This window comes from Jaculus jaculus, chromosome 11 (genome assembly GCF_020740685.1).
Source record: "Jaculus jaculus isolate mJacJac1 chromosome 11, mJacJac1.mat.Y.cur, whole genome shotgun sequence".
In the NCBI taxonomy this organism is placed as follows: domain Eukaryota; kingdom Metazoa; phylum Chordata; class Mammalia; order Rodentia; family Dipodidae; genus Jaculus; species Jaculus jaculus.
Genome location: NC_059112.1, coordinates 364729 through 385216, shown reverse-complemented (window position 1 = coordinate 385216; position 20488 = coordinate 364729). Strand labels below are relative to the sequence as shown.

The 20488-nt window shown below is 41.4% G+C and overlaps 1 protein-coding gene across 6 annotated transcripts in view; it reads left to right on the top strand.

The window, feature by feature from the left end:
- The window catches only part of Shroom3 (shroom family member 3), a 371082-nt gene that overhangs the window by 338761 nt on the left and 11833 nt on the right, over positions 1 to 20488 (top strand). For 4 of the 6 annotated variants that reach the window (XM_045161716.1, XM_045161717.1, XM_045161714.1 and 1 more), the window contains 4 exons: positions 1285 to 1358; positions 5643 to 6524; positions 8511 to 9008; positions 12504 to 12654. In XM_045161716.1, the coding sequence (XP_045017651.1) occupies positions 1285 to 1358; positions 5643 to 6524; positions 8511 to 9008; positions 12504 to 12654 (1605 nt within the window). The remainder of the gene's footprint in view (positions 1 to 1284; positions 1359 to 5642; positions 6525 to 8510; positions 9009 to 12503; positions 12655 to 20488) is intronic. The other 2 variants (XM_004664888.2, XM_045161718.1) reach the window with 2 other exon arrangements.

The window sequence follows — 20488 nt, the reverse complement described above, 5'->3', positions numbered from 1 at the left end:
ATGCATCTGAAGTTCGTTTGCAATGGCTGATGGTCCTGGTGTGCCCATTCTCTCCCTCTCTCTCCCCCTTTCTCTCTCAAATAAGTAAAATAATAAAATTAAAATAAAAAATTCCCAGAGATGAAGCTGGAGGGACGGTTCAGTAGTTAATGATGTTGTCCTACAAGCCTATGGGCTTAAGTTCAATTTCCCAGCACCCACATAAAGCTGGACACAAAGTAGCACACATATATGTAATCCCAATGCACCTACTGCAATGGGAGGCAGAGCTAAGAGAATCTGGAAGTTCATAGGCCAGCTAAACTGGTGCAAGCTGGTACACACACAGCAGCAAAAACAACAGAGACCCGTACTCAAGCAAGGTAGAAGGAGAGAGCAAACACCCCTAGGTTGTCCTCAGACCTCTACGCATGAGCACTGTGGCATGCATGTGCACATACATATACACAAAATGCAAACACACACAGTAAAAAATAAGGAAGATACTCCAAGTTGTTGATTGTACATAAGGGTGAGACTTTTTCCCAGAGAGAATTTATTGTAGTGTGATTACAAACCAAATTCATCTTTTCTAACCATCATCCAGAACACTTGAAATTTTTACAAAATTCAGTAACTTTTTCCTGTCATTTCTCATGTTTTCCTGTTGTCACTTCAAAAACTTCCCATTTAATTTATTGTCATTATCATACTTTAAGTACTGCAGTTATTTTGAACTCTGGAGATCTAGAGCTATCTTCTTTCATTTGAGAAGCTTTCTTTTTTTTTTTTTTTAATTTTTATTTATTTGAGAGCAACAGAGTCAGAGAGAAAGACAGATAGAGGGAGAGAGAGAAAATGGGCGCGCCAGGGCTTCCAGCCTGAGAAGCTTTCTTATTACAGGAGATATCTGGTGAGACAGACTGAAGTGCAAACCTTGACTTCGACTTCTGCTCTTGGGCCTTTTTTCTCATCATTGCAATGTTGTTAATAATACTTCTGGAGCCAGGCATGGTGGTGTACACCTTTAATCCCAGTACTTGAGAAGCAGAGGTAGGAGGATCACCAAGAGTTTGAGACCACCCTGACACTACATAGTGAATTCCAGGTCAGCCTGAACTAGAGTGAGACCCTACCTAGAAAAACCAATAAAAATAAATAAATACTTCTAGAGTTTTCAGGACCAAGTAAGAAAGTATGTAAGAGTGTTGCCATGGTGTCTGACACAATAATTCACCAAGTATTCCTACTTCTTTTTATCCAAACATTGGCTTATTGATAATAATGCTAACCCTTATGTTTCAGGATTTGCTTCCGGGAGAAGACAATGGCTTTGGCTTTGTGAAGGATCCAGGTTGCTTGGCTGACCCTGGATCTAGGTATGTATGTGTATAACAATGGCTGACAAAGATAAGAAGAATTCACACACGCCCTCCATAAACTGTTTGTGGGAACGTAAATTAGCATGATAGTATAGAAAATAGGTTCCTAAAAAAAAAAAATCAGTGAATGTATAAACAAAATATGGTGTACATATACACACACAGTTGAATTTAACCCTGAAAAGAAATCCTACCAATTGCTATGACATGGATGAAGTTTTTCTTTTCTTTTTTTAAAATATTTTTATTTATTTGTTTGCAAGCAGCAATAGAGGAAAGTAGAGAGACAGACAGAGAATGGGTGTACCAGTACATCAAATAGATGAATAGATAAATAAATTTTTGTTTGGGATTTTTTTGTTTTGGGGTTTTTGTTTTGTTTTGTTTTGAGGCAGAGTTTCACTCTAGTCCAGGCTGACCTGGAATTCACTATGTAGTCTCAGGGTGGCCTTGAACTCATGGCGATTCACCTACCTCTGCCTCCTAAGTGCTAGGAATAAAGATGTGCGCCACCACACATGGCTTTTTTATTCTCAATTTTTATTAACATTTTCCATGATTATAAAAAATATCCCATGGTAATACCTTCCCACCCCCACTTGCCCCTTTGAAATTCCATTCTCCATCATATCCCCTCCCCATCTCAAACATTGTACTTACATATATACAATACCAACCTATTAAGTACCCTCCTCCCTTCCTTTCTCTTCCCTTTATATCTCCTTTTTAACTTACTGGCCTCTGCTACTGAGTTTTTTCCTTCTCATGCAGAAGCCCAATCATCTGTAGCTGAGATCCACATATGAGGGAGAACATGTGGCGCTTGGCTTGCTGGGCCTGGGTTACCTCCCTTAGTATAATCCTTTCCAGATCCATCCATTTTTCTGCAAATTTCATAACTTCATTTTTCTTTACTGCTGAGTAGAACTCCATTGAATAAATGTGCCACATCTTCATTATCCACTCATCAGTTGAGGGACATCTAGGCTGGTTCCATTTCCCAGCTATTATAAACTGAGCAGCAATAAACGTGGTTGAGCACGTACTTCTAAGGAAATGAGATGAGTCCTTAGGATATATGCCTAGGAGTGCTATAGCTGGGTCATATGGTAGATCAATCTTTAGCTGTTTTAGGAACCTCCACACTGATTTCCACAATGGCTGGACCAGATTGCATTCCCACAACAGTGTAGAAGGGTTCCTCTTTTTCCACATCCCTGCCAACATTTATGATCATTTGTTTTCCTGATGGTAGCCAATCTGGCAGGAGTGAAAGGAATCTCAATGTAGCTTTAATCTGCATTTCCCTGATGACTAGTGACGTAGAACATTTTTTTAGATACTTATATGCCATTCATATTTCTTCCTTTGAGAACTCTTTATTTAGCTCCATAGCCTATTTTTTGATTGGCTTGTTTGATTCCCTATTAGTTAACTTTTTAAGTTCTTTGTATATCCTAGATATTAATCCTCTATCAGATATATAGCTGGCAAAGATTTTTTTCACATTCTGTAGGTTGCCTCTTTGCTTTGTTCACAGTGTCCTTTGCACACACGGCTTTTGATAAAAATATTTTTTAAGAAAAGAAGTTCTGAAGATCGGATTCATAACATTGAGAACTTTCTCTTCATTGCTAGTGATCAGACCCAGAGCCCTGGGCATGCTAGGCAAATGCTTTACCATTAAGCTACATTCCCAGCTCACAAACATATGTAACACTATTGAACTGTATAGTTAAAAATTCTTACTGGGCATGGTAGCACACACCTTTAGTTCCAGCACTTGGGAAGCAGAGGTAGGAGGATCACCATGAGTTCAAGGCCACCCTGAGACCACATAATGAATTCCAGGTCAGCCTGAACTAGAGTGAAACCCTACCTCAAAAAAAAAAAAAAAAAAAACTTCTTAAGGGCTGGAGGGATAGCTTAGCAGTTAAGGCACTTGCCTGCAAAGCCTAAGAACCTGAATTTGATGCCCACCCCAGTATCCACATAAAGCCAGATGCACAAAGTGGCACATGCATCTGGAGTTCATTTGCAGCAGCTAAAGGCCCTGGCAGGCACATTCTCATACATAACACAACTCTGAAGTTAGCCGGGAATGGTGGTAAATGTCTTTAACCCCAGCATTTGGGAGGCAGAGGTAGGAGGATCACTGTGAGTTTGAGGCCACCCTGAAACTACATAGTGAATTCCAGGTCAGCCTGGGCTACAGTGAAACCCTACCTCAAAAAAACAACAGCAACAACAAATTCTGTAATTGTAGGGAATAGTGTCGCATTCCTATAATCTCATCACATAGGAGGCTGAGGTAGCAAGACTATTGTAAGCTGCACACCAGGGCTTCTTGCCACTGCAGACAAACTCCAGATGCATGAACCACCTGTGCATCTGGCTTTTTATGGTTACAGGGGAATTGAACCCAGGCCAGCAGGCTTTTGCAAGCAGGTACTTTTAACCACTAAGGCTTCTTCCCAGTCAATGTTAAGTTTTATCATTTGGTTGGTTGGGTTGGACTTATTTGTTTGTTTTTCAGGTATGAGCTATCATTCTACTCCAGGCTGAGCTGGAACTCATTCTGTAGCCCTAGACTGGCCTTGGAACTCATGGTGATCCTCTTACCTTAGCCTCTATGGTGCTGGTATTAAAAACATGTACTACCATGCTTGTTTTTATTTATTTAGTATCATGAGTGTGTTTGTGTATTTTTAAAATATTTTTATTTACTTGAGAGAGAGAGAGAATGGGCATGCCAGGGCATCCAGCCACTGCAAATGAACTCTAAGCACATGTGCCACTTTGTGCATCTGGATTATGTGGGTCCTGAGGAATCAAACCTGGGTCCTTTGGCTTTGCAGGTTTACCCAGTAAACCATCTCTCCAGCCCTGTTTGTGTATTTTATTTATTTGCAAGCAGAGGGAGATAGAAGAAAGATAGACATCATGAGTGTATCAGGGCCTCCAGTTGCTGCAAATGAACTCCAGATGCATGTGCTACTCTGTACATCTTGCTTTATGTGGGTACTAAAGAATTGAACCTGGGTCTGTTGGCTTTAGAGACAAGTGCCTTAACTGCTAAGCCATCTCTCCAGACACCATCAAGTATATACTAACAGCTTTGTGCCAGTAGGGAAAATGTATGGCATAAAAGTGAAAAGCAAGGCTGGGCGTGGTAGTGCATGTCTTTAATCCCAGCATTTGGGAGGCAGAAGTAGGAGAATCCCTATGAGCTCCAGGCCACTCAGACTACATAGTGAAAGTGAATTACAGGTCAGCCTGGGCTAGAGTGAGACCCTACCTTGAAAAAAAAGGAAAAACAAAAATAAAAAGCATTTCTGGAGAACCTCTTGCCTCTAGGTATCTGATATCCTTATTAGAGAATCTACCAGGAAGTGTGCAAAATAGCTTTCTTAGATGTGGTAAAGAAGGAGGATAGCTGTGAGTTCAAAGCCAACCTGAGACTACATAGAGAATTCCAGGTCAGCTTGGGCTAAAGTGAGACCCTACCTTGAAAAAACAAAACAAAACAAAAGTATCATCTGCTCTTCAGATTCCTTTGCAAAGTTAGTTGGAAAATTCTACAGTTCAGAATTTGCAAATGACAGGATATGATGGAGGTTTCTTTCTTTTTTTTTTTTTTTAACCCACACTTTTTAAATCTTGCATCTCAGACAGTGTACATACTCTGTGTCTTGTCTCTTTTTTCTTGTTTTCTTTTCTGCCTCCAAGGTGCTGGGATTAAAGTCATGTGCCACCACACCTGGCCTTCTCTCTTCCCCTACCCCCCAAAAGTAACTGCTCCTTAGGTGACATACTCTCCTCTTTTATGTTTGTCTTAAAAATTTACATTAGGAGACTCAGAAAGCTATAAATCAAACCTTCAAATTCAGCTCATCTAAGTGCTGTCCAAGCTGACTTCGCCCTTGAGATGTGCTGGGAGACAGTGAAAATAATTTTTCTCCACAGAGCAAGGAGCTATTCCTGAGTAATCCACAAAAGAGCTGTCCTGCATCTTGTCCTCAAAAGCAACCCTACATGTGTGGTGTGATGTGGTGTGGTGTGGTGGGGTAGGAAATGCAAGTTTTGAGAAAGAGGTAGTAAAAGGAAGTGCCTTGTATACAGGCTTTGCAGCTATTTCCTGTAGAGGCTCTACCTTCCTTTGTTTTGACTGTAGGAAGCCACAGGAAGAGTTGTACAGCTTCTCTGGAGTGAGGATCCTGTTTAGTTTGCTCAGTGTTTGCCCTTTCTAGCTCTAACCCTCATGTCTGTACCTTGTTCTAGGTCTCTCAGTTATTCAGACAGAGGCCAAGAAGAAATGCCATTGCCCGTACAGCACCCTCATTGGGGTGGCTCAGGCTGCAAAGCCACTGTTGGTTCATCAATTCCTAGCGAATGCCTTGCAGCCCCAGACCATCTGAGGCAAGCCAGCAGAATGCCTTGCCCTAGGCCCCTGTCAGCAGGAATGCAAGGATACCTTCTGGATGCCATGGTTTGTCCCTTGACCCCACTCAGCTCTCCTCTGCCTTCACCTGTTCCCTCCAGCAATCATTCACAACTTGCCACTGATCAGCAGACTGGAAGGGACAGTCAGGCAGGGCGACAGCCTCTTCCACCCTATGCCCCTGCAGTGACTCACAGAAGTGATGGTAACACTCTGACCCAGCCTTCCAGTGCAAGAGTCCAGGAGTTTAACAGTCCAGACCCTGGAGTAGAAGAGGGAATGTGGAAGAGGGTCTTGCTACCTCAACGTCCCTCTCCACCATGGGTGAAGTGGGCCCATGCAGTCAGAGAGGATAGCCTTTCTGAGGAAGCCTCTGCACCTGAGTTTGCAAACCCAAAGCACTATAAAAAACAACCAAGTCTTCTGAGTTCATGCAGCACTTCTGACCCAGACACTCCAGGGAAGGTCTCCCTCCGAATATCTGAGTCAACCCTGCAGGCCTCCCCCCCGCCCCGGGAGGACTATGATGATGAAGTGTTTGTGAAGGACTTGCTCCCCAAGGCTACTTCAAGCCCTACATTTGAAGCTCTTCCTCCACCATCACCTCCTCCAATGAGTCATGAAACTCCAGTGAGTAGCTCGGATAATTTTCCTCCACCTCCTCCTCAAGCCCCTTATGAAGTGCCTGTGGACAGGGAAGCACACAGGGAGCCTGGCAGCAGGTAAGTGAGCAACCTGGTAAAGCAGGTTTTTGGCTGAGGAGGAAAAGGGCTTTCATATCTTAAGAGATGTTTACAGCCAGGCTTCCCAGGGCTGCCTCCTCTGAGATGGAGTTTGTTATATAGGGTCAGCTCATTTGGCTGGCAGAACTGTTTCATTTGTTTGCTTGAAGGGTATTTATTGGGTACCAAGGAGTGAAAGAGGAAACACCCAAACCCTCTTCCCTGGCTGAGTTCTGGATCAGTTAAAAAATAAGGAAGGTAAGCTGGTTTTGGTTGCACACACCTTTAGCCCCAGCACTAGGAGAGCTGAGGTAGGAGGTAATAAAAAAAAAAAAGAAGAAGAAGAAGAAGAAAAAGAAAGCATCATAGAACACAGAAATGTCATTATATATCTGATAGAGTAGATGCTGAAGAATATGGCATCTATTTGAACGGAAGTGGGGTTTCTGGATATAAAACCCCTATTAGACGCATTTACCTACCTAGCCGGATGGACATACACACACACACATACCTAGAAGCAGCCTCTCAGAACAGAGCCTGGGCTGTGAATGTTTAGCTTCTAACACACACCCACATACCCACCCACCCAAGCAGCCTCTCAGAGAAGAGCCTGGGCTGTGAATGTCTAGCTTCTAACACCCACCCACCCACCCAAGCAGTCTCTCAGAGAAGAGCCTGGGCTAAGAATGTCTAGCTTCTATGTCCAAAGGTACCTTGGAGCTAAAGGTCAGAAATGTTTAGGGAACCTGAAGAACAGGGAGCAAGCCTTTTCAATAGACAGGCTCCAGGACAAGTGATCACTCATAGCAGAATTACCTTTGGGAACTGAGTGAAACACACATCTTAACAGATGGTAAATGGCATTTGCCTCCATTCTGCCCTGTTACTGGTCAGATCGTACCTGATGTTTTGATGTCCCAGTGAGGGATCTTGTGAAGGTTTGGGTGTGTTTTATGCATACATGCCACTTCAGTATATGTTGCCTTATTCTATCTGTTGCATTACTCCTGTCAGGTTCAAGCTTTGTCATGTCTGAGCTCTTTTACATTGAATCTGTGATGTAAAAATGTACGATGTGCTATAAATTTTATGCATAATAAACTAAGTTATGGCCTATTATAACCTGTAAAACATTTCTTGTAAATGACCTAATTTATTTTGCCACTTATGTACAGTTTCTTATATAAATTTTCCAGGTATTTGTTGTGGCCTCTTCTGTACATATTCCCATGCGCTTTTCCTTAGTGCTTATTTGCATGAAAGAAATGTGGGTTCTCTTGTTTGTAGCCATCTTCAGAATCTCTGCCTTTACTATAGTTTATAACTTTTTCTAATTTTTAATTATCTGAATCAATGTTAGAATCATGCCTTTTATATCCTACTTTCCAAATAAATTCTCTTGTTTAAAAAAAAGTACCTTGGGCTGGAGAGATGGCTTAGCGGTTAAGCGCTTGCCTGTGAAGCCTAAGGACCCCGGTTCGAGGCTCGGTTCCCCAGGTCCCACGTTAGCCAGATGCACAAGGGGGCGCACGCGTCTGGAGTTCGTTTGCAGAGGCTGGAAGCCCTGGCGCGCCCATTCTCTCTCTCTCCCTCTATCTGTCTTTCTCTCTGTGTCTGTCGCTCTCAAATAAAAATAAAATAAAAATTAAAAAAAAAAAAAAAGTACCTTTGGGGTAGTGTCCTCTGAATACCACAAAGATTACTTACCAATACTTACTGTCTCTCCAGACCTGTCAGAAAGCTCTGGAACTTGATAGCAACATTTGTCAAAACAGTTCCTAGTGAATGCTTTTCTGTTAGGACTAGACTCAGGAGAAGGTCTTTTAGAACCCCATAGTTTGGGGTACAGTACCTCAGCCATGTGTCTACTTACCCTACTCCAATATCCTGATATAAAAAGTTTATTCCCCTTTCTCCAACCTCTCATTTTCTTTTTATTAACTATTCTCTTAACATTGTCTCATTTTCTTTTTTTTCCCCTAGCAGCTCCAGCAGATTTTCCAAGGTGACAGTTACAAGGGAAAGGCACGTGTCTGGTGCGGTCCATTTGGAAGGTAATCAGATACTGGCTTCCTCACCACCCAAAGCCTTGGTCAAAGGTTCAGGGGCCAGTGAGTCTGACCCACCTTCCATCATGAGTATTCAGCCCCAATTCACTGGATCTCTTGACAAGAAGCCATCTCCCAGCTGGACCCAAAACCTCATCCATGAACCAGTTGGTGAAATTCAGGATGTAGAAAAGAAAGTCAGTGCTGAGCCTCAGAAAACCTCAGAAGACATCAGAACAGAGGCTCTTGCCAAGGAAATCGTCTATCAAGACAAATCTCTGGCAGACATTTTGGATCCAGACTCCAGAATGAAAACAACAATGGACCTGATGGAAGGTTTGTTCCCACGAGATGCTAATGTGCTGGAGGAAGGCAGAACCAAGAGGAAGGCCTTGCAGAAAACAGTCAGTTGCTCAGGATGTGATGGCAAGAGGTAAGTCCTTGATAGCATCCCCAAAGAGTCTTATAATTGAACTCATTCTGGTGATTAGAGTCTAGGAGTGCTTATCTGACGTGTTCCTACTTCGACAGATCCCAGGCCCAATAATGACATTCCATTTCGGTCTTGGGGGAATGACTCTGAAGAGTAAGATAAGGGATAGATACCCATCAACAAAAGTGTCAGCAATAGGAAAAATTATGATTAATACCTATTGTTTACTTTCCATATGTCAAACATCGTTTTAACTTCTTTATATAAGCAATACCTGATTTTCACAAGCACCTTCTAAGAGAACTGTCAAGCACAGAGGAATTAAGATCATGCTCTACATCTGGCCCCAGGATGTATGAATTGGGAGCACCTAAATTCGAACTCAGCCTGTGCCTGCCAGCTCTCATAGCAATTACAGTATGCTTCACTCAACAGTTGTCTGGCCCCTGTTAGAACTGCCCTCACAGGGACATCCCAGGCTCAGTACTAAGTAGCCAGAAGTGAACTTCTGAATGTGTCTATAAAGTGAATAAGAGCCTAGAGAAATAGATTTATTTATTACATGGAGCATTTACTTTCAGGTTTTAAGGTATGTATTTACTCAAATCCTGAAAAGTAATAAAGGTTCAAATAGGTCTACATTTACTTGGCCCCTCAGCTACTGCTCCTCAAGCTCCCTCAGCCATGTGTAGATGGTCCTTTAACACATTTAACTTGTGTTCAAATGCCTGGCCACAGTGAAATAACCACAAGCAGTCTGTATTTCACATTCCTTTTATTTCTCTTCACCTATTCCAAAATTTCATGCATGTGCAGTTTATTTTTATTTATTTATGAGAGAGAAAGAGAATGGGTATGCCAGGGCCTCTAGCCACTGCATATGCCCACCTTGTGCACCTGGCTTTACATGGGTACTGGAGAAATCAACCTGGGTCCTTTGCCTTTGCTGGCAAGCACCTTAACCACTAAGTCATCTCTCCAGCCCTGTTTGATTTCTTTTAGGGACTCATATGGGAAAAATTGTAAAGTGGCTGTTTCTTTTTAATTTTCAATGAAAACTATGTGTATTGACAGATTCAGCAGTTAGTCTGGAAATACTAAATAAAAATACAGCATGTCATCCAAATTTGTGCTTGCATTTTAGAAATTTCCACCTGATACTAACTGAATTAGTAACAGGAACACCATGTTTTGATTGGTGGATGGGGAGGGGGAAGAGCTATGTGCCTAGTATTTATAAGCTGTCTGCTGTGTCAGAGGCTCTCCTAGTTCAAGGCTTTAACAATCAAGTTGCCCTTGATCTTCGGATTTGTGAACTAGAGGCTAAATGAGATGTAGTAACATATATTACTATATATCACTAAACACCTGCAATATGCAAGGCATCCCACTGGGTAGCACAGGGCCCTTGGGATGAATTTCTAGGGTGTGCTGTAGTTCACAGTGATGGTAGATTGTAGAATAATCATGCTGTTATCTGATCACTTGATGTACAGAGACAAAAGTCATTTCAAATACATTTTTAGGAGAAAAGGGCTATCTTTGAGAGCTTATGTTTTCTCAGTGGTGTTGGAAATGAAATGGTCCTTTAGCATGAAAGCATGGACCTTCCTGAGGGTTTCTTAAGGATGACATGCGCCATCTTCTGGTAAAAATCAGCATTAAATCGCAGCCTGAACAGCCATCAAGGTTTTCAATACAGTTCCCATTTTATCTATTTTCTCCCATAACATCTTCAGTACCAATGATCACTTATCAAAAAATACTACTTGAGTTGGAGAGATTGCTCAGTGGCTAAGGTGCTTTCCTGTGAAGCCAAAGGACCCAGGTTCGATTCCCCAGGATCCATGTAAAGCCAGATGCACAGGTGGTGCATGTGTCTGGCATTCCTTTTCAGTGGCTAGAGGCCCTGCCATGCCCATTCTGTCTGTCTGTCTGTCTGTCTGTCTCTCTCTCTCTCTCTCTCTCTCTCTCTCTCTCTCTCTCTCTCTGTGAGTGTGTGTGTGTGTGTGTGTGTGTGTTTGGGTGTGTGTCTTTCCCAAATAAATAAAAACAATTAACAAAAAAAATCAGCATTAAGCTGTTGTGACGAGACAGCAAGTGGCCATTATAAGGCTTTATCTGATGCCTGAGAAGCCCATTTGTAATGCAGTAGATACTGTGATAGAAATTGAAAAACGTGTATGAGAAGAGAAAACTTTTCCAGTTTTCTAATCAAATGGGTTAAATATAGACATCCTGTTTAGAGGCCATCATCAAGCAGGAAGTTAGTGAAGATGATTGCTTTGTGGTTCTTTATAGTAGGATTATAGGGTCAATGTCATATAACATCACATGATTGAATAGCTAAAATTGCTCTCCAAGAGATTCGAACTTAATCTATGAGTCATTTATTCAGTGGCATCTGAACTCTAGTCTGAAGTTGGGGTTGTAGTTCAATGCTAGAGTGCTTGCCTCACATGCATAAGAACCTTCCTGGGTTCCATTACCAGCATCTCAAAAAAATAAAAATTTTCCTTCTCACTACTGTACTTGGTAGTCTAAAAAAAATGAGAGAAAAAAATCTGAAAGACAACTTAATTGCAATAAGATGACAGCAGTAGATATTATATTTCTCAATCCCCAGTTTTTTGTTTTTTGGGGTTTTTTTTGTTTTTCAAGGTAGGGTCTCACTCTGGCCCAGACTGACCTGGAATTCACTATGGAGTCTCAGGGTGCCCTCAAACTCACGGCAATCCTCCTACCTCCACCTCCCAAGTGCTAGGATTAAAGGCGTGTGCCACCACGCCCGGCTGATCCCCAATTTTTTAAACTACCTCAGTCCCCATCTCCATTGTGTATGATTAATGAATAGAGTATCTCGTCCTACCCTTTTGAGACTGGGTCATGCTATACAATCCAAGGCTGGTCTCAAACTCATAACCGTTCCCTTCTTAGCCTCCTGAGTACTAAATAGATTTTATACTTTGTGTTAGTTCTCTGTAGACCAGCAGTATATAGATTTCCAGGCTTATATAGGTATCAGGCTTACTTAAGATGAAAACTTACATGTTCAAACAATAATGTAATAGGCATTGGAGAGACTGTGGGTAAGCAAGGGAGATCAAGGAGCAGCCTAAACCTGGTGTGGTGGTACACACCTTTAGTCCCAGTACTTGAGAGGCCGAGGTAGGACAATCACTGTGAGTTTGAGGCTAGCCTAAGACCGCATAATGAATTTCAGGTCAGCCTGGGTTAGAGCAAGACTCTACCTAAGAAGGAAGGGAGTGAGGGAGGGAGGGAGAAAGGGGGGGGAGAGAAAAGAAAGAAAGAGAGAGCCTAAAACCTAGGATTTCAACAGTATCTTAAATTCTTTCACCTTGATCAGGTCATGGATGTCTAGTGTGTTTTTGTGAAATAAGGAATCAGAATTATTCTTATGTTTATCACAGAAGAATCATGCAGGAAAAGTTCCTGTTGCATGGTATGTGTGACTCCATGTTCTTTATGATCCAGAAGTGATGACAAGGAAGCAGTGGGCATGCTGATCCACTGCCCTGCCTACTACAATGTATCTGCTGCCAAGGCTGAGCTTCTGAACAAAATCAAGGATATGCCAGAAGAGGTGAATGAGGAAGAGGAGCAAGTGGATGTCAACGAAAAAAAGGTAAATAAAGAGTGAGATATCTTGTTCCACTTATCCACAGAGAGATAGATAGTCAACGTCTTTGGAATTAGCAGAGCTACTACTGGTCCTAAGGCAACAGGGGAAGAACCTGTCACGTCACCAAACCCTGCCAAAACCATCATTATACTTTGAACTTGCATGACACAGGTCAGTTACTGTCATTCTTATGTTACAAATGAAACTGAGGCTTAGAGAAATTAATTTTTATCTTGAAAGTTTCATAACTAGAACAGTCAACTAAAAACAAGAGAATCTAGAAGCTTTGTTTAGGGAAAGAAGCCAGTTAAGACATTTCTTGAGAAAAGGTAGTATTGATCGTTGTACATTCTCCAGCTGTCTGCAGTACCTCAACAAAGAGCTTGGAAGTACAGGATTGGAATTTAGTTGTTAGCATTTGGGACTCCTACAGAAATTTTAAATGTCAAACATTTTTAAAATGACCATACTACTGCTGCAGTCTTCCCACATACCATGGAGATCTAAGCTGGGCTGCGTCTATTGGACAGAAAGTTCTTGCCATTCCACTTTTTTGTTGTTCTTGTTCAGTTTCTGTGTTTGTTTGTTTGTTTGTTTGTTTGTTTTTTGAGGTAAGGTCTCACGCTAGCCCAGGCTGACCTGGAATTCACTATGTAGTGTCAAGGTGGACTCGAACTCATGACAGTTCTTCTACTTTGGCCTCCCAAATGCTGGGATTAAAGGAGTGTGCCACACGTCCAGCCATTCTACTTTGACTGTAGCCCCATAGGGGGTACCTTCCACCAGGCTTCTGGCTCTCCATGCATCCCAGGCATGCATACTAACAAAGGAACACTTACAGTTTTCTTGATAGAGCATAGAATGTGCTTTTCAGTGGTGAGTTTTGTATGTGACTGTATTTCACTTATGGTACAATCTGTACACCAGACCTTCTTGCTGGTGTGCTTGATGAAGCAGGAGGACAAAGACTCCAGGAACAGAGAATTTGAAAAGCCATCTAATCAGTGCATTTTCCCTACCACTGCTCCAGCCCTGTGAGCTCAGTGTCTCATGTGCCTGTAGCCATTGCAGTAACACATTCCCACTTGGCCAGTGCTTTTCCCCTGCTTCATTGTATACCTGTAGTATGTCTCTATCAGCACTGCCAAGCATGCACATTTTATAGGTCCTGTGCATGGAAATGAGACCACTTTGCTCTTGACCTGTCTAAACTTATCCCAAAGGAACTATGTAAACACCATTACATGTGCTGTGTTGTCATGATCTTTAACTGTTATTTTACAGAGACTTCTGTTGTCTTGTTTTCTGCACATACATTCCAGCACTATAGTAGCAGAGTTAGCAAATTGCTCATTAATTTTTTTCTCATTTTAATTTTGCTTTAATTTAGCTGCTTTTCTGTTACTTTAATATCACCCTCTCATTCTGAGAATTATGTGACAGAAAGTATTTTTAGATCAAGAATTGGGAGACTATAGGCTCAAATCATCCTCACAGCAAATAACACTAGTAGTATTTCAGGTATGGGCTGTGGTGATTTATGTGATACCTTATTATACTCTTTATTTATACATTTTGGCACCTATTACGCTGATATAATCAGAGTTAGAGAGTTTAAGTGCTGGGGTCACAAATCTGATAAATGGTAAAGTCAGAATTTATCCTTAAGTCTATTTGACCCCAAGTCTGCTAAAAATTTCTCTAAGCCAGCTGCCTCTAAACTTTGCAGCCCTGGGAACTGAGTTAAATGTAGTCTGCCTGTAGGTGACCAGAGCCAAAATTTAAATTTGAAACCAAACATATTAGGGCAACAGTATCAATGATATGAGTCCTAAGGGTTTCAAGTCACACGTGCCTCTAAATGGAGCAATAGGCATTAGAAGACAGAAACCCACTATAGTAGTTTGTCTTCTCATTGCTAGGACAAAACACCCAACCAAAATAGTTATTGAAGAAAAGGGTTGATTTCTGGCTTATAATTCAGAGGGACAGTTTCATCATGGTGGAAAATGCATGACAAGAGCAGATAGCTAGGCATCACATCTTTAAGGCAACAGAGAAGTAGAGAGAGTGCTAGCATAGGCAAGCAGGGCTAGGCTATAAAATCCCAAAGCCCTTCATACTAACAAACCACCTCCACCAAGGCTTCACCTCCCAAAGGCTCTACCAGCTGGCGATTTAGTATGAGGCTTAATTACAAACACTTGAGGCTACAGGGAACATTTTACATTCAAACCACCACATTTACTCAGGGTACAGAGGGGCACTAGTAGAACAAAGACCCCAGATAGATGCAGACACATACCCAGAGCTGGAGAGATGGCTTAGTGGTTTAGGCACTTGCCTGCAAAGCTTAAGGACCCAGGTTTGATTCCTTAGTGCCTATGTAAGTCAGATGCACAAGGTGGCACTTGAGTCTGGAGTTCATTTGCAGTGGTTAGAAGCCATGGTGTGCCCATTCTCATTGTCTCTCTCTCTCCCCAATAAATAAATTAAATAAAAAGGGGAAAAAATAAAAGCTTATTAAATGATATAATAAAGGGTAGAACTTCTAAGTTGAATTGATCATTTAACTGAAGAAAACTATGAAGAGCACACTGGATTAAACTCAGGAATAGAGCACATGGGATTAAACTCAGAGAAAATGAGGGTTTAAATAAAACTGAGTAAAGAGCTTTACTTTTCTTGACTTTGTTTTCCTTATAAAATAAAGTGAGGATCCCTTGCAAGATGGTGTGGGGAGAAATTAATGCTTATTGATGGGCTGTTTAAGCTCTAAGGTGTAAGACAGTATTACTGTCATAATCCTAATGTTACTAGGGAAATGTTTCAGGCAATGTTACATAAATATGTATTGTTGATGCATCTGGTATTTTCTATGTTAAGATGCTTAGTTAAAGCCGGGTGTGGTGGCGCATGCCTTTAATCCCAGCACTCGGGAGGCAGAGGTAGGAGGTTTGCCGTGAGTTCAAGGCCACCCTGAGACTCCATAGTGTATTCCAGGTCAGCCTGGGCTAGAGTGAGACCCAACCTCAAAAAACCAAAAAAAAAAAAATTTAAAAAGAAATAAAGATGCTTAGTTAAGGCAATTTCTTGTTTCTAGCAAGGCCAGACAGCTCTTTATTTTCCTGAATAATTTGCCCCATGGCTCATCAAAGACAGGGAAAGACAAGAATAGGACATATAAAAGTCTTCAACAGCCATTAGAGTTCTTTGGGTTTCTTCTTTAAATAAATAAATAAATATAAATTGTAAATTTATATATATATTATATGTATATATATATATATATTTGCAAGCTGAGAGAAATAGAAGAGAGACAGACAGTGGGTGTGCCAACACCTCCAGATCCTGCAAGTGGACTCCAAGTGCATGTACCACTTTGTACATCTGGCTTTACATGGGAACTGGGGAATCGAACTTGGGTCATTAGGCTTTGCAGGCAAGCACCTTAACCACTGAACTATCTCTCCAGCCCTGAATTTTTTTTTTCCAGTGCTTTCTTCTAAGGCTGCAGTCAGTGTATAAATGTAAGATAATTTGGTTCATAAACATTTCCTGAGAACAAGCCTTTCTGCTTCCAGGCACTGCTTTGCCATAGAAGTTCAAACAGGAATAATCATTATGCTTGCTTAGGGCTGTGGACTGATGAGGGAGATGTATTACTTTAGCATGTTATCATGAATCTTCTGTTTTTTTAAAAAAACAATTTTTAATGGATTTATTTGAGAGAAACGGGTGCAGGGGGAGGGGAAGGCATGCACCCAGGACCTTTTGCCACTGCAGACAAACTCCAGACACATGTTCCATTTTGTGTACTGGCTTTACATGGGTACTGGGGAATTGAACCCAGGACATCAGGCTTTGCAAGCAAGTGCCTTTAACCACTGAGCCATCTCTCCAGCCTGCATCATGAATCCTCTAATAAGCATATACACTCTGTTAGGGGAATCCAGGTCAGCAGGACTTAAGTCCAGATGGTAGAATCAGGGAAAGCTACCTAGAGGAAGTAAAACCTGAGCTCATGTAGAAGAATGTGTCAGAATAAGTCAGGAAGAGAGGAAGGGTGCTACTCAAGGCTAAGGGAAGGGCATGAGAGAAACATCAGAGATATGAAAGAGACAAATAGGGTATGAATAGGGCAGATACCTCCAGTAGTTTGGTATTTTTAAATGTAAAACAAAAGGGCCTTATGATTAAACTTAAATTGACCAAATTCAGAAGAATAAACAAGAACTGCCACAAATAAAGGAAGGAGGCCAAAGGATACATATTCTGGAGATCACACAGGACTTGCTAAAAACACTAAAGTTCAGACTTTTTTAAAAATATTTTTTATTTTTATTTATTTATTTGAGAGTGACAGACAGAAAGAGGCAGATAGAAAGAATGGGCACACCAGGGCCTCCAGTCACTGAACTCCAGACACATTCACCCCCATGTGCATCGGGCTAACGTGGGTCCTGGGGAATCGAGCCTCGAACCGGGGTCCTTAGGCTTCACAGGCAAGTGCTTAACTACTAAGCCATCTCTCCAGCCCTAAAGTTCAGATTTTTATCATGTGGCAATGGGGAGCACTTTGATACTTTGTTTTAACTTTATGTGTATATATGTGTAATAGAATTTCCTGTAGTGTCACTTAACATCTGGTTTGGAAATACGAAGTAATGGTGGTATTGAAGGTATCTATCAATATATTCAGCATTAAGTTGAAGACAGTTTTCTTCTTGTCATACAATAAGGTTTTCCAAAGGTGATTTTCTTTCTTGTTTTGTTTTTTGAGGTAGAGTCTCACCGTAGCCCAGGCTGACCTGGAATTCACTGTGTAGTCTCAGGATGGCCTTGAACTTATTGGGTCTTCCTATAGTGATGAGATTAAAGGCATGTACCACCACCCCACCCAATGGTGATTTTAAAAATTGATATTTGTTTAAATTCATCCCTCAGAGTATTTCAAGGTAGAGTATGCCCATCCACAAATTTTTGCAAAGTAATTTTTGTTACCTAATATTTAAAAAGTTTTTAGTAACAAGATATATTTTAGACAACTCAGTCAGTAGAAGCTAAATTTTGAGAGTGAGCATGAATAAATGTTTTGAAAATTGTTGCCATTTTAAAACATTTCTGCTTTTTTATATGTATATACATATATGCTTGTTTTGTTTTTATTTTGTCTTGTTTTGGTGTTCAGTTTTTGAAACAGCTTATTCTAAAGCACAAGCTGGCCTGAACCTCGATATATATCCAGTGATGACCTTGAATCCCTCATGATCCTGTCTCTTATCTCCCAAGTACAGAGATTACAGGCACATGCTAAAATGCCTGACCTATATTTTCTGTTTATACATTGTAAATGATGAATAGGATTCTATGTAAAAATAGTATTTAAAATATGAAACACTGGGCTGGAGAGATGGCTTAGCGGTTAAGCGCTTGCCTGTGAAGCCTAAGGACCAAACCCCCTGTCCCCCCACCCCTGTTCGAGGCTCAGTTCTCCAGGACCCACTTTAGCCAGATGCACAAGGGGGTGCACGTGTCTGGAGTTCGTTTGCAGTGGTTGGAGGCCCTGGCACGCCTATTCTCTCTCTGTCCATTGTTTTCAAATAAGTAAATAAAAATAAAAATTAAAATATGAAACACTTTTATCATCTAAACTTTAAACAATCAAAAATAAAGACAATTTAGAGCTTTCATCACTTTGGCTGAACCCTTTTTTTTTTGGAGATAGGGTGTTGCTGTAGCCCAGGCTGACCTGAATTCACTGTGTAGTCTCAAGTTGTTCTTGAACTCACAGCAATCCTCCTACCTCAGCCTCCTGGGTGCTAGAATTAAAGGCCTGTGCCATCCCACCCAGCCCTGTGTCTATGTGTGTGTAGGCCATAAGTCATTGCAGAGTGTCTTCCTCACTCATTCTCCACCTTGGTTTTTTGTTTTGTTTTGTTTTTATTATTGGTCATGTTTAGTGGTTCTAAATTGTATTCTGAACATTTTCAATATTATGTTGTAAAACCCTAGTAAAATTTCTAGAAAACATTGATTTTTGGTTCCAAGAGGCAATGTACTCTAGCTATGTGTAGACCTCAAGTTCTATTTCATCTTAGGGTGATAGTTTCAAAATCCATGCAATTTTTATTTAATTTTTTTAAATTTATTTACTTGAGAGTGACAGAGAGAGAAAGAGGCAGAGAGAGTGAGTTAGAGAGAGAGAGAGAGAGAGAGAGAGAGAGAGAATGGGCACAACAGGGCCTCCAGCCACTGCAAATGAACTCCAGATGCATGTGCCCCCTTGTGCATCTGGCTAACATGGGTCCTGGGGAATCGAGCCTTGAACCAGCGTCCTTAGGCTTCACAGGCAAGTGCTTAACCACTAAGCCATCTCTCCAGCCCAATCCATGCAATTTTAAGAGCCTTTGTTGTGTTGTGCCAGTCTGTTCCTGTGTTCCCTCTTAGGGGTTAGAAGTAAGTATATTCCCCTCTCCAGCCTACTGTCCTAGCTAAACTTCAGAATGCTCTTCAGAACGTCAAGTTTTCCTTACAATATACAAGAGAAAGATGTGTCTTGGTCCCCACCAGAAGTCCCCTCTGGCTCTTGGTAGAAAGCAGAGCAGGTCTGCACTTCAGAAAAGACTCTCCAGCACTGGTATGCTGAGAGCCTGAAGAGGAAAGGCTAGTTATTAGGGTCTTCAGGAGGCAGCACAGCCAGATATGCAAGTGATAATCTGTCTCCATGCCTCACAGAAAAAGTGTGAGAGAAAGGGATTAAAAAAGAATAGTGCTGGGTGTGGTGGCACATGCCTTTATCCCCAGTATTTGGTAGGCAGAGGTAGGAAGATTGCTGCAAATTTGAGGCCAGCCAGAGAGCTACATAGTGAGTTCCGGGTTATACTGGGCTAGAATGAGACCCTACCTTGAAAAAAAGAGAGAGAAAGGAAGGAAAGGAGGGAGGGAAGAAGGGGCAAAATGGGCAAGAGCTGGTGACAGTGTAGATATAGAAGATAGAAGAGAAATAAGATGACTCCCAGCTCCAGGTCACTGTCCTGAGAGATTAATAAACCAAGAGACCATCTAGGAAGGGGAGGGGAGATGAATTTAATAGAACTTGTAGAGATTCAGTATCATTTCTACCATGTCATCAACCCTTCCTGATAACTGGAACCAAGAGACCATCTCAAGTAGATATGCTGACATTCTAGTCTAACCTTCCCTGAGAGGAAATAGAAAAGGATTCTTGGCAGGAATGTGCTGTAGAATGTTTAAAATGGTCATGTCTCTCTTCCCCTCACCCTCCCCATCTTTCTGCTTTGATCAGGTCACACAGTGTGGGATGAAAATTTAGTCCATTTGCTGTCTAAAATTGACTGTGTCTTGAGCAAGATTCAGTGGCATCCTGCATCCAGGCTTCCCATTTAATACCAAAGAAACAAGGCCTATGTAGAAACAAGCATTCCCTGGTCCTCATTTTTACTGGCAGAAAACTAAATCCCACTATGTTTCCAAACCCCAGCTACTTGGCCAGTAGTCCTGAATGACTTGTTTGAGATGAAGACAGCTGACAGAAGCCAACTGTGTTTGTAGTGATATTTTGGCATTGTTTTCTGCACAAGTCCTTAGAGCAGAAGGCAGGCAATACTGTCTGTGAGGGAAGCCAGGTATTCTCCTCAGGAGTCTACTTAAAATGAATGCTCTATGTTCTTCATATAATAGCACAAAAATTCAAACATGTTTGGTATGTTTGTTTCTTCCTTCCCTCCTTCCTTTCTTTCTTTCTTTCTTTGTTTCCTTCTTTCTTTCCTTTTTTCTGAGGTAGGGTCTCACTCTAGCCCAGGCTGACCTGGAA